Genomic DNA, 13,778 nt, shown 5'->3' with positions numbered 1-13,778 from the left:
TCCTTCAATAATTGTCCTAAAGCACTACTCTAGTTTAGGTATCCTCAGACAGTCAGTTTCTAAGAAATTGACTCCTGAGCTGTACTCATTAGGTCATAACTGAGGCATTACTAAAGTGGCATGAGCTAGGATTTGGCTGATTTTTACTCTCTTAGCAGAACTTCTGGCTGCATCTTTAGCCACATTATTCCAACTTGGGGCAGATCTGAATTGTTCTCTGGATATATAACCACCCTAGAAGTGCAGTTGGCCCTTGAACAACACTAGTTTGAACTCCATAGGTCCACTTATATGCAGATTTTTTTCAATAAATACATACAAAAAATTTCTAGAGATTTGCAACAATTTGAAAAAAGTTGCAGATGAACCACATAGGCTAAAATATCAAAAAAATTAAGAAAAAGCTAGATATGTTATAAACACATAAAATATACATAGATACTAGTCTATGTTATTTACTACCATAAATATACAAAAAAACTATTACGAAAAGTTAAAGTTTACCAAAATTTATGCACACAAACACAGACTGTACATGGTGGCACCATTTGCAGTTGACAGAAATGTAAACGAAGGTAGATATGCAGTATTAAATCATAAGTGTATAAAATTAACTGTAGTATAATCTGTACTACTATAATAATTTTGTAGCCACCTTTTGTTATTGTGATGAGCTCAAGTGTTGCAAATATTGCTTAAAATGTGTGAGGTTAATCACGTCCAAGTGAGCAGTTAGTCTCTATAATAAATCGTGTATCACAGTAAAAAGTTATTTCTTGAGGTTTTCATGTACTTTTCATGTTTAGTGCAATATCTTCAAGTATTTTTCATGTTTAGCGTAAACCCTGAATAACACCATGGGACCCATACAAATGTCACCTGCAATGCTGGAAGTGCTCCCAAGAAGCAGAGAAAAGTCCTGACATTACAATAAAGAGATGAATTCCTTGATATGTACTGTAGATTGAGGTCTGCAGCTGAGGATGCCTGTCATTTCAAGATAAATGAATCCAGCATAAGAACCATTGTAGGCCGGGCGCGGTGGCTCACGCCTGTAATCCCAGCACTTTGGGAGGCCGAGGCGGGCGGATCACAAGGTCAGGAGATCAAGACCACGGTGAAACCCCGTCTCTACTAAAAATACAAAAAATTAGCCGGGCGCGGTTGTGGGCGCCTGTAGTCCCAGCTACTCGGGAGGCTGAGGCAGGAGAATGGCGTGAACCCGGGAGGCGGAGCTTGCAGTGAGCCCAGATCGCGCCATTGCACTCCAGCCCGGGCGACAGAGCGAGACTCCGTCTCAAAAAAAAAAAAAAAAAAAAAAAAGGAACCATTGTAAAAAAAAAAGAAAATTTATGAAGCCATCACTGCAGCTACGACAGCAGGCACAAAAACCTTTTACTTTTTGCAAAATACTTTTTCTCTTTTACTGAAAATGCAGCTTTTATGTGGGTGTAAGACAGACATACTTACAGCCTCCATTATGATTCAAGAAAAAATGAAGTTATTATTATGTGACAATTTAAAGCAAAAGGAGGGTGAAGGATCTAAAGCTGGAGAATTTGATGCCAGCAAAGGATGGTTTGATAATGTTTGAAAGAGGTTTGGCTTTAAGAAGTGTCAAGGTAACAGGAGACTCAGCTTCTGATGACTAAATGGCAGAAGATGAGTTCCTAGGTGCCATTAAGAATATCACTGTGGAGAAAAGATATCTGCCTAAACAGGTTTTTAATGCAGACTAAAGTGCCCTGTTATGAAAAAAATAAGTGCCACAAAGACATGTATTAGTAAGAAAGAGATGTGAGCACTAGGATTTTTTTTTTTTTTTTTTTTGAGACGGAGTTTCGCTCTTGTTGCCCAGGCTGGAGTGCAATGGCGCAATCTCAGCGCAACCTCTCCCTCCCGGGTTCAAGCGATTCTCCTGCCAGCACTAAGATTTAAAGCAGGAAGGGATAAGCTAATTCTACTGTTTTATGCAAATATAGTTGGGTTTATGATTAGGGCTGCCCATGTATAAGTTTTGACTCCTTAAAAATTTAACTACTAACAGCTTACTTTTGACTAGAAATGATACTGATAATATAAACAACATGTATTCCTTATGTTATATGTATTATATACTGCATTCTCACAACAAAGTAAACTAGAGAAAAGAAAGTGTTATTAAGAAAATCATAAGAAAGAAAATACATATTTACTATTCATTAAGTGGAAGTGGATCACTAAAAAGATTTTTATCCTCATTGTCTTCATGTGGAGTAAGAGGAGTGGTTGGTCTTGCTGTCTCAGAGGTGGCAGAAGCAGAAGGGGAAGAGGAGGTGGAAGAGGATGCAGAATAGCAGGCATACTGGGTATAACGTTTATTGGGAAGTCTGCCTATAAGTGGACCTGTGCAGTTCAAATCCTGATTTTACAGGCTACTAGGCAGAAGGGACTTGCCTTGTCTCAGATTAACCTTGTCTTTGGACTTGGACTTTTGGGGTTAATGCTGGAATGAGTTAAGACTTTGGGGGACTGTCGGGAAGGCATGATTGTGTTTTGAAATGTTAAGGACATGAGCCAGGGGCAGAATCATATGGTTTAGCTTTGTGTCCCCACCCAAATCTCATCTTGAATTGTAATCCCCAAGTGTTAAGGGAGGAACCTGGTGGGAAGTGATTGGATTATGGGTATGGTTTCCCCACGGGGTTCTTGTGAAAGCGAGTGAGTTATCACGAGATCTGATGGTTTTATAACTGTCTGGCATTTCCCCTGCTCACTTCTTCTCCTTCCTATGGCCTTGTAAAGAAGATGCCTTGCTTCCCCTTGGCCGTCTGCCATGATTGTAAGTTTCCTAAGGCCTCCACAGCCATGCTGAACTATGAGTCAGTTATACCTCTCCTTTATAAATTACCCAGTCTTGGGCAGTTCTTTATAGCAGTATGAAAACGAACTAATACAACAGTATTTATCAAATTGTAACTAGAAAGGAAGTAGAAACTTGATACAATGGGTGAATTAATCTGGTTTAATCCCTAAATCTTATTAAATATGACTTCTTGATTATTTTAACATTTTATTTATTTATTTAGAGATGGAGTTTCGCTGTGTCATCCAGGCTGGAGTGCAGTGGTGCAATCTTGGCTCACTGCAACCTCTGCCTCCCGGGTTCAAGCGATTCTCCTGCCTCAGCCTCCTGAGTAGCTGGGATTACAAGCGTGTGCTACCATGCCCAGCTAATTTTTGAACTTTTAGTAGAGACGGGGTTTCGGTGTGTTGGCCAGGCTGGTCTTGAACTCCTGACCTCATGATTTGCCCACCTCGGCCTCCCAAAGTGTTGGGGCCAGCATTTTATTTTTAATCACATGTATTGAATAGATTATCTAAGAGCACTTCCAGACTGCTTTCTGTTTTGCCATGCAGCAGAGCTCTGACCTATCTTATAACTCTAATCCATTGGTATGGTCATGGAATTCCTATTCATCTAAACATAATATGACTTCCCAGAAAATCTTCTGAGAAAATACCCCTCAACACAAGGCAAATATGATGTCTTCCAAATCACTCTTTTAAAGATCTTTGCTTCGCTTTTTGGACCAGATTACATTATTCAGTTATTCAACAACAATTTGTTAAATCCTTATTAAGACAAAAATGCTGAAAACTGAATCCTACTGCCCTTCTTTAATAATTTTTATAATTGGGAGTACCCCTAACCCTGAAGTTTCCTTATAACATTTTTTTTAAGATAATGTGTTCCCTCTTTGATACCTTATTGTCAGTCCTAATCGTGACTTTCAGTTGCGGTAGTACACGTTCCACTTCTAGGCTCCATTCCGCAGCATCTGTTGTGGATTCCAAAATATCTTCTTGTTTGGCAGTCTCGTTCATATCCTAAGAAAGGAAAGATATCACAAGATTGAGAGTTTATAAAAAGAAATGGTAAAAATTTGAGGCATTTTAGCAGTACTGCACAATTTAAATCAAGAATTGGTAGTGTTAAAATTATAGTGGAAGAAGAAATTCTTTTCTGTCTTCCTACAATGTTGAAAGAAAATAATGCACCAACCTGGTAGAATAGCAAAATACATATTAAAAAAGAAGCAAATATATGATTCAACTATTTTTACAAGGAAAAATGTTTCTAAGACATCAGATTGAACTCAACAGGAATACCATCAAATGGACCAACAAGCCATTTAGGTATGTTAATTGGTAACAGTAGAAAAGATGTTTGGTAAGAAAACTCACTCATGTTTGGTAAGAAGGCATGGTGGCGGGTGCCTGTAGTCCCAGCTACTTGGGAGGCTGAGGCAGGAGAATGGCGTAAACCCGGGAGGCGGAGCTTGCAGTGAGCCAAAATTATGCCACTGCACTACTCCAACCTGGGTGACAGAGCAAGACTCTGTCTCGGAAAAAAAAAAAAAAAAAAGGAAGAAACACTTAAATTTATTATACTGAAATACAAACCCCAAATCTGAAAGACAAAATATAAAAAAATTCCAGAAGGAAAGAATTGCTATTTACAAAATTTGTATTCATAATTGAAGTGAAAATTTATTAGGTCAAATTATAATATAGCTTAAAGTGTAATTTAATATAGACATACTTGAACTCAAATAGGGAGGGGGCCAAATTTCTGCATTTGGTTTCTGCATTGGAATAACAAAAATCCATCATAATTGTTTTTGAATTACAACAAAAAAAGGCCCACTCTTTTCTTTTTTCCCACCCCTTCACATTTCAGCATTATGTATGGATCTGAAAATATAAATAATGTAGATTAATGATTTAAAGATAAAATCTAAGGCAGTAATTTTGGTACCAATTCTTCCCTTTAACTCTCTTAATTATAAATCTAAAGAAAAAATTAAAATATCAATGTTTATATAGAGAAAAAGAGACTAAAGAGATATAAACAGACATAAAATGTATGAATCTTTTATGAATTCTAATTTTAATAATCTATAAAAAGATATTTTTGAGACAATCAGTGAAGTTTTATATGGGAGAATACTGGATGATATTAAGAAATTACTAATTTTATAGGTATGACATGACATGGTTTTGTTTAAAAAGGCCTTATAAGTTAGAAATAAATGCTAAAATATTTACTGATGAATTGACAAGATGTCTGAATTTTACTTTGAAATACTATGAGGCAAAGAAAAAAAGGGAGGCAGCTTTAAATAAAACATGATTGACAAAATGTTAACAACTGCTGAAACTGGATAATGTGGCATGTTCATTATCTTATTCTAATTTTGTATACATTTGAAACATTCCATAATACAAAATTTAAAAATAAAAACTAGGTGAACAACCTCATGATGAAATTACATTCCCAATATATATTTATGTCACTAAAATCACATTTCTTAAATGAAAGCTCATTGGATTAGTCTTTCCAATCAGATGTAACACTAACCAGAAGATTAATCTTACATTAGGGTTTGTATTTCTGTGGGAGCCTGAGGTCTTTAGAGGCTTTGAACTCACTCCCAACTAAGACTCTGGAATAGTGCTAACATAAGAAAGCCTCTCCTACCTCCTAGCTCATAACAGCAAGTCCTGTTTAGACTCAGAGCCTTAAAGCCTATACTGCTTTTTGTTCAGATTCAAGGGACTATATATTTTTAACTTCACCATTTGAGAATGGATAACTAATACACGTTTTTACACTTTATAATACGTGGTCTGAATGTATTCCATTTAGAAAACCAGAAGTATAAAAAACCAAAACATTAAGTAAAATGTGAAAAAAAAAAAAAGCTCAAGATTCTACTTTAAATATGGAAACATTGTATTATTTAGAGTACTTAATGCTGTATACTTCTATATAAATTGGATCTAGGGTAGCACAAGAGTATCATAGCTGGCGAAGAAGGTGCTTCATTCACAAAGTAGATACGTGTGAAGTTACATGAGACTGTGTATGACGGCAGGAAAAGAGATAATGGGTCTCTGTGTCAAAACCTAAAGCAATAGGGAAGGTTCTCTGCCATGTAAATTCACACTGGCATCAATAAGATGCATATGTTTGGAAGAACTAGGCATATGCACATTCACTGGCACATCTGAGTACCTGTCTTAGACTCCACGAGACCCAATTTCTCATTTTATATACCACACAGGATAAACTAGTGGGGGCTGGGGTAGGGAGGACATATGCCTTGCTAGTGGTATATGAGCCCTGACCTCAGGGCATGTGTGTGGGTATACACACAGGGTTACTCCTGCCAAGGTTATGGGCCCCCACATCCCAACCCTGCAAAATCAGGCTGCAACAAGACAGCATGCCTTCTCAGCAGCAGTTTTGAGTGATTCTTAATAGAATGTAGATACTGCATCAAATGATAAATTCAGTAACGTTACAGGGAACAAAATCAATATATAAAAATCGGTATCATTTATATATGCCAACAGTAAACAATTTGAAGTAGAAACCAAGAAAGTAATCCCATTCACGACAGCTAAAATAAAATACCTAGGAATAAACTTAATCAAAGGAGTGAAAAAATCTTTAGAATGAAACTACAAAAACACTGATGAAAGAATTGAAGAGGACACAGAAAAGGGAAACATATTCCAAGTTCATGGACTGGAAAAATAAATATTATTAAACTGTCCATACTACCCAAAGCAATCTACAGATGCAATCCCTATAAAAATACTAATGACATTCTTCACAGAAATAAAAAAAAAAAAAAATCTAAAATTTATAAGGAACTACAAAAGACCCAGAATAGTCAAAGTAATCCTGAGCAAAAAGAACAAAGCTGGAATCATTGCATTACCTGACTTCAAATTATACTACAAAGCTACCATAACTAAAACAGCATGGTTCTGGCATAAAAACAGACACAAAGACCAATGGAAAAGAACAGAGAATCCAGATTTAAATCCATGCATTTACAGCCAACTCATTTCTGATAAAAACACCAAGAGTATACATTGTGGAAAGGACAGTCTCTTCAATACATAGTGCTGGAAAAACTGGATATTCATATGTAGAAGAATGAAACTAGATGCCTATCTCTTACCATACACAAAAATCAAATCAATATGGATTAAACACTTAAATCTATGACATGAAACTATAAAACTACTAAAAGAAAACACTGGGGAAATGCTCCAGAACATTGGTCTGGGCAAAGATTTCTTAAGTAAGACCTCAAAAGCACAGGTAAACAAAGCAAAAATGGACAAATGGGATCATGTCAAGCTAAAAAGCTTCCGCACAGAAAAGGAAGCCATCAACATAATGAAGAGACAACCCACAGAATGGGAGAAAATACCTGCAAACTACCCATCTGAAAGGGGATTAACAATCAGAATATATAAGGAGCTCAAACAACTCAGTAGGAAAAAAACCCAAATGATCTAATTAAAAAATAGGCAAAAGATCAAAAGAGACATTTCTCAAAACAAGGCATACAAATGGCCAACAATTATATGAAAAAATGATCTCTAATCATTACTAATCACCAGAGAAATGAGAACCAAAACCACAAGATACCATCTTACCTCATTAAAATGGTTTTTATCACAAAGACAGGCAATAACAAATGCTGGCAAGCACTCCAGCCTGGGTGGCAGAGCGAGACTCCGTCTCAAAAAAAAAAAAAAAAAAAAAGATATGGAGAAAGGGGAACACTTGTATACTGTTGGTGGGAAAGTAAATTAATATAGCCACTATGGAGAACACTTTGGAGGTTCCTCAAAAAAATCTAAAAATCTATCATATAATCTAGCAATGCTGCTGTGGAGCATATACCCAAAAGAAAGGAAATCAGTATGTTGAAGAGAAATCTGCATTCCCATGTTTACTGCAGCACTATTCACAATACCCCAGATAGGGAATCAACCTAAGTGTTGATCAAGGGATGAATGGATAAAGAAAATATGGTATATATACACAATGGGATATTATTTAGCCATAAAAAGAATGAAATCCTGTCATTTGTAGCAACATGGATGGAACTGGAGGTCATTATGTTAAATGAAATATGCCAGGAACAGTAAGACAAATATCACATGTTCTCACTCATATGTGGGAGCTAAAAAAAATGTAGATTTCATGGAGGTAGAGAGTAGAATGATGGTTACCAGAGATTGAGAATGGTAGCGCGGAGGAAGGATAAAAAGGGAATGGTTAGTGGATATGAAAATATAGTTATTTAAAACTGCATTAGTTATATAGAAAAAATAAGACCTAGTGTTTGGTAGCACAATAGGGCAACTATAATTAACAATAATGTATTATATATTTCAAAATACCTAAAAATGTGGAATGGGAATGTTCTTAACACAAAGAAATGATAAATGCTTGAGGTGATTGATATCCCAACTACCCTGATCTGTTCATTACGTATTGTATGCCTTGTATTAAAATATCACATACAACCCATAAATATGCACTATGTATTCATAATAACTAAAGATAAAAAAATTAAAAAATAAATAAAAATAAGTTTGATTTATGGAGTACCATTGGGGTGAACTGAAGCTAGATGCTGTTGATTAAATCCCAAAGCCAGGGCTCTCCAACCCTCATTTCCACCCTCATTTCCAACCCTCATTTCTACCCCCTCTTTCTTTCTCTCCTTACAAGATTGAAGTTCAGAATCACCAAACAAGACAAGGGGTCACACCCATCCATACTCCCACTTTCTTCAGGCCAGGATGCGGGATTGTTCAAGTTGTGAATAACATACTCAAAATGTTTTACTGAAGGAAGGGCCTTTTTCATAAAGACAGATGGGTTTGCAGTGGCCGTTTGAACCAGACCTAGAATCTGAGGCAGTAGGGTACATAAAGATCAAATGCTGCATTAAGGTATGCCAGTGCATAAGCTATTTGTTTTTATGTTGGACCCTTTAGTAAGTTGCATTTACCCTTACTAGCTTATTATTTGGTTCCCGTAAGCAACAATTTGCTAACTCCCACTCCCAATGTCCTAAAATGATTTAACGTAGGAGCTCAAAAATTTTCACTCACTCGTAGGCCATAATTAATATATGAGGGGAAATGGCCCAGTTACTAAATGAATAAAGGGCAAAAAGAGAACATTAGATTTGGCAGAGCAGCATTAACTTATTCAAACTATACGGTTTCTTTCTACATCCATGTTTGCATATCTATTTCATAACCTCACTCCTCACTCAACATTTCTTAATGCCTAATAACTGGATACATTAACTGAGCAAGCCCTATACATAAAGTATAAATCATTTTAAAACTATACTGTGCCTTGGTTATAATACTTTGAGAAAACTTTTCTTCCCAATTGTTTTTCCATTTAACAAATGGTACTTTATGTGGGTTACTTGAAAAAGAGAAATAAACTGCTGTTTCTTTTAATCAAAATTTTATACCATCATGACAAAGTCCCTCTCTAACATGTTAACTAAGATAAAACATTGCTTTTGGGAAGTTTCATTTTCCAGTTACTGCTGCAGAAGAAACAATTAGAAGCTCATAAGGCACAAGTTATCTAGAAGTCTCATTTATAATTAATTAATTAAACTAATAATCCATTTGTTAAACTCCTACAACATTCAAGGTAAGAATTCAGGCACTGTGCTTAGTGTAGAAAGCTAAAAGGATTTAATTGCTGCCTGCAAAATTTGCAGACTACTAGGAAGAGCCTGAGGCCAGTTAATGGGAGTAATAATTGGTCCTAGGTAAAAGGAGAAACTGATGAGATGGGAACTGATCCTGACTGCCAAAGGAAGAATTGAAAATAACAGTCTGCACTATCCCATAAAGTAACCTTGGGCTCAAACAGTGGGGCACACCATCGAAGTCAGTTCAAGAATCAAACATACAGTGTTAAAAATCTACTCAGAATCCTGTTCCAGTAATTCTCTGGTCAAGCATCAAAGAAAGGCTATGTTCTGTAAAAATAAACATGAGATGGCAACCTCATGGATATACTAGTGTCCAGATTCATTTGAAGAACTCAAATCATATACCTACTGAGAGGGTGTTAAAAGTCAAATTAACTCTCAAGATTAAATACTCCCAAGACTCAAGGAAAAGGGAACTAAGTTGTCTTAAGAGTCACAACAGCATGGTGTAAATGTTAAGAGGGATGGGTCTGGAATCACATCTGCTCAAATCCCACCTTCATGACTTACTAGCTGTTGGTCAAGTCACGTGACCTCTCTAAATCTCAGAGTACCCATCTGTAAAATGAGAATAACAGCACCTTCCTCATTGGAAGGGGTGCTGTGAGCATTAAATGAGACAATGTATTTAAAAGGCTTGCACAGTGTATAATACATATTAACCCCTGGTATATTTTAGCAGTTATTATCATTATTATTACATGTCAAACATGGTATTAGATGCTTTTACATATGGGTTAAATGCCCAACAATAACACCATGAAACACGGAGTCTTATTACCATCTTTTAAAGTGAGGAAACTGAGGCACAGAATAGGTAGGTGACTTTTTCAATGTCACATCCAGTGATTGGTAGGTCAGGCAGCATTACTCTAGAGCACAAGCTCTAAAACACCTTACCATATGTCTATCAACCCTTTGTCACCTAGGCTATAATTATTTTTCTCCAGTTTGTCACTTGTATTTTAACTTTATGGTGTTCCCCACTCTGCTTTCCCATAATATAAAGTTTTAATTTTTATACATTCAGATTTGTATTTTATGTTTTGGATTTTCTTGTCATGCTTAATTATGCCTACTTCAAACTGTAACACTTGTCACTCCTCATGTTTGGTGAGTGAGTGTGTGTGTTTTGTTTTGTTTTGTCGAGACAGGATCTCGCTCTGTCACCCAGGTTGGAGTGCAGTGGCATGATCTCGGCTCACTGCAGCCTCTGCCTCCAAGGTTTAAGTGATTCTCCTGCCTCAACCTCCCAAGTAGCTAGGACTACAGGAATGCACCACCATGCTAGGCTGATTTTTGTATTTTTAGTAGAGATGGGGTTTCACCATGTTGGCCAAGGTAGTCTTGAAATTCTGGCCTCAAGTGATCCACCTACCATGGCCCTCAAAGTGCTGGGACTAGAGGCATGAGTCACTGCACTTGGCCTCATGTTTTTGTTTTATTTTTGTGCCTTATTATTTGTTATTGTGATCCATGTGGAGTTAATTTGGGTGTAATGTATGAGGGAGGAATCCAGCTTTTTCTATAAATGGATTAGCCTATTATCTCTTCACCATTTAATTGAATAGTTCAGTTTTCCTCACTGATTTGCATTGCTTCATATACTAACATGACCACATATTTGTATTATTTTATAGATTCTATACTACTTTGTTAAATTCTGTGTATATTTTCAGACTTATAAAAAATTGTATCAATATTACACAAAAAATTTCCATATACCCTTCATTCAGATACCACTTCCAAATGTTCTCATCTTACATAACTTTGGGCTAATTATGAATAAAAGGGTACAATGTTTCTATCTGGATGCTGAGATTTGGGAAACTTTTCACATTTTTCTTTACACTCTTTTGTTCTTTCATTTTTTAGAAAACACAAGGAACATATTTTACTTTAAAAAAGAATAAAGTTTTTTCAATAAGCAGGTAAAAATAAAATTTGATTAACTTCCAAAAACCAGCAGGTACAGGTGGTATGCTGTAGGAGTCTGAATGAGAAAGACAAGTATGTTTTAATGCAATAGTGAGTTTTAAGTTTAGCCTTGCAAGAATGTATGGGATATAACAGGCAGAAAAGAGACAAGCCAAGTGTTTTCAGTGAGGAAAACGGCATAAGCCAAAAAACTGAAATAGGAATGAATATAACTTGTGAGGATCAAAATGAGAAAAGAGTCTAGGGGCTTAAAAAGGTGAATACTGGCTGGGTGCGGTGCCTCATGCCTGTAATCCCAGCACTTTGGGAGGCCGAGGTGGGCGGATCACAAGGTCAGGAGATCGAGACCATCCTAGCTAACACGGTGAAACCCCGTCTCTACTAAAAAAATACAAAAAATTAGCCGGGCGTGGTGGCGGGCGCCTGTAAGTCCCAGCTACTCGGGAGGCTGAGGCAGGAGAATGGCATGAAACCAGGAGGCGGAGCTGGCAGTGAGCCGAGATCGCGCCACTGTACTCCAGCCTGGGGGGACAGAGCGAGACTCCGTCTCAAAAAAAAAAAAAAAAAAGTGAATACTGGAGAGGAAAAGAGAGTTAAGTACATTGTGAAAGACCTTCAAATCTAGGGTAAGGAATGTGAATTTTGTCCTCCAGCCAGAAAAGAAGCCAAGAAGTTATAGGCAAGGTACAATTACTGTATTTATTAATACTTATCCAACAACTATTTATTTAGTGCCCACTATGTTCCACATACTGCTATAGTCCAGGAATAGACTATATAGTCCAGGAATGACTACAACAACAATCCTCACGAATAAAACATGTTAGCTATGTTTTATAAAGATGTATGGGTTTTTGTAGATTTTGGGGTTGGCTATGGGACTAAATGGGGCAAAGTGATAAGGGAAGTGTCATTGAGGAGATAGAAGAGATAGCATTTCAGCTGAACCTTGAACATTTGAGTCAGGTAGAGAGACAGTGGGAAGGTATTTTAGAAAAGAGATAATAGGAAACAGAAGCATTGGATGGGAGCAGATATGCTCACAAGGTATTTGAAAGCCTATGAGGGCACCCATTTAACCGGAATAAAGGGTTTGTAGAAGAAAATGAGGTTAGCTGTGTAGACAATAATCAAATTGCTAAGGGCCTTGAAAGTCAGATCAAAATTTTATTCCTCTATACTCTATATAAATGGACCTGTAGGCAATGAAAGCCATCAAACGTTATTGAATTCAAAATGACCTGTAATAGTCATGTTTCAGTAAGTCAGACAGAGAAGCAGGGTGAAAAATATTTTGACAAAGGGTGGGGGTGGGATTGAAAGAGGAAGACCAAAGACTATTTAGAGCATTACTGTTATATAGTCCAGACAGGCAATGAAAAGAACATGGCCTTGCAAGACAGCTGAAGGGATGGATATAGGAAATGTTTCAAAGGCAGCATCCACGGGTCTTAATGACTACATAGATAGCCTGGGTAAAGATGAATCAGACATATATTCAAAGCACTAACATTGCCAGGGGTAAGTGGTAAGTGGCGATCAGGATTTGAGAGATGGGTGGTTTTAAAAAATACAAACTTGTAGAAGACTGAAAAAAACGTATATAGTCTGGTACCCATTTAATATATTGAATTACATAATAAATATCTGCTACTAGTGTTGATGGAAGGAACTATAACCTACCTATTTATAGAATGACAGCTCTCAAATAATAACTTAAAAAATCATTATTTTATTACTTTTCATCAGATCTCCCTGAGTCATTTCTGTAGGAGAGATCTTGTGTGACAGCAAATTTAGTCTAGTGGGCCTTCAATAATAATCCATGTGACAGATTATGAAAATAAAGCCATGACATCACCAGGGCTTCCCAATTTACATAGAAATGCAAGCTTCTTGATAACTTATATCCTATGTAAGTATCTTACTCAAAAATACTCATGGCAATCTAGGGACTCATTTGTATTGAGGGATTGGGGCTTTTTCTAGTCTTCTATGGCACATAAGAATGTTGAGAACTAATTCCAGTTTCTAGGAAAGGTAAAAAATTATAAAAAATAAGAAATGCATGAAGCGCATACTCTATGCCCGCACAATGTCAGGTACTGCCCACAGGTTAGGTTTTAATAATCTCAAAACAAGACTGGTTAGAATTATTTGTGTCCCATTGCCAGATAAGAAAGCAGAGTCACAGAAGTTAGTTAACTTGCTATGGTCATGTGGCGAGTGACA

The 13,778-nt window shown here is 36.7% G+C and overlaps 1 protein-coding gene across 3 annotated transcripts in view; it reads right to left on the bottom strand.

Moving 5' to 3' along the window:
• LOC105477546 (intraflagellar transport 57) overlaps nucleotides 1-13,778 on the bottom strand; it is a 65,521-nt gene that overhangs the window by 30,893 nt on the left and 20,850 nt on the right. For all 3 annotated transcript variants that reach the window (XM_011734094.3, XM_011734093.2, XM_071092467.1), the window contains exon 6: nucleotides 3,748-3,870. In XM_011734094.3, the coding sequence (XP_011732396.1) occupies nucleotides 3,748-3,870 (123 nt within the window). The remainder of the gene's footprint in view (nucleotides 1-3,747; nucleotides 3,871-13,778) is intronic.

The sequence above is a fragment of the Macaca nemestrina genome, chromosome 2 (assembly GCF_043159975.1).
Source record: "Macaca nemestrina isolate mMacNem1 chromosome 2, mMacNem.hap1, whole genome shotgun sequence".
Classification (NCBI taxonomy): Eukaryota; Metazoa; Chordata; class Mammalia; order Primates; family Cercopithecidae; genus Macaca; species Macaca nemestrina.
This window is presented reverse-complemented; position numbering and strand designations above follow the sequence as displayed.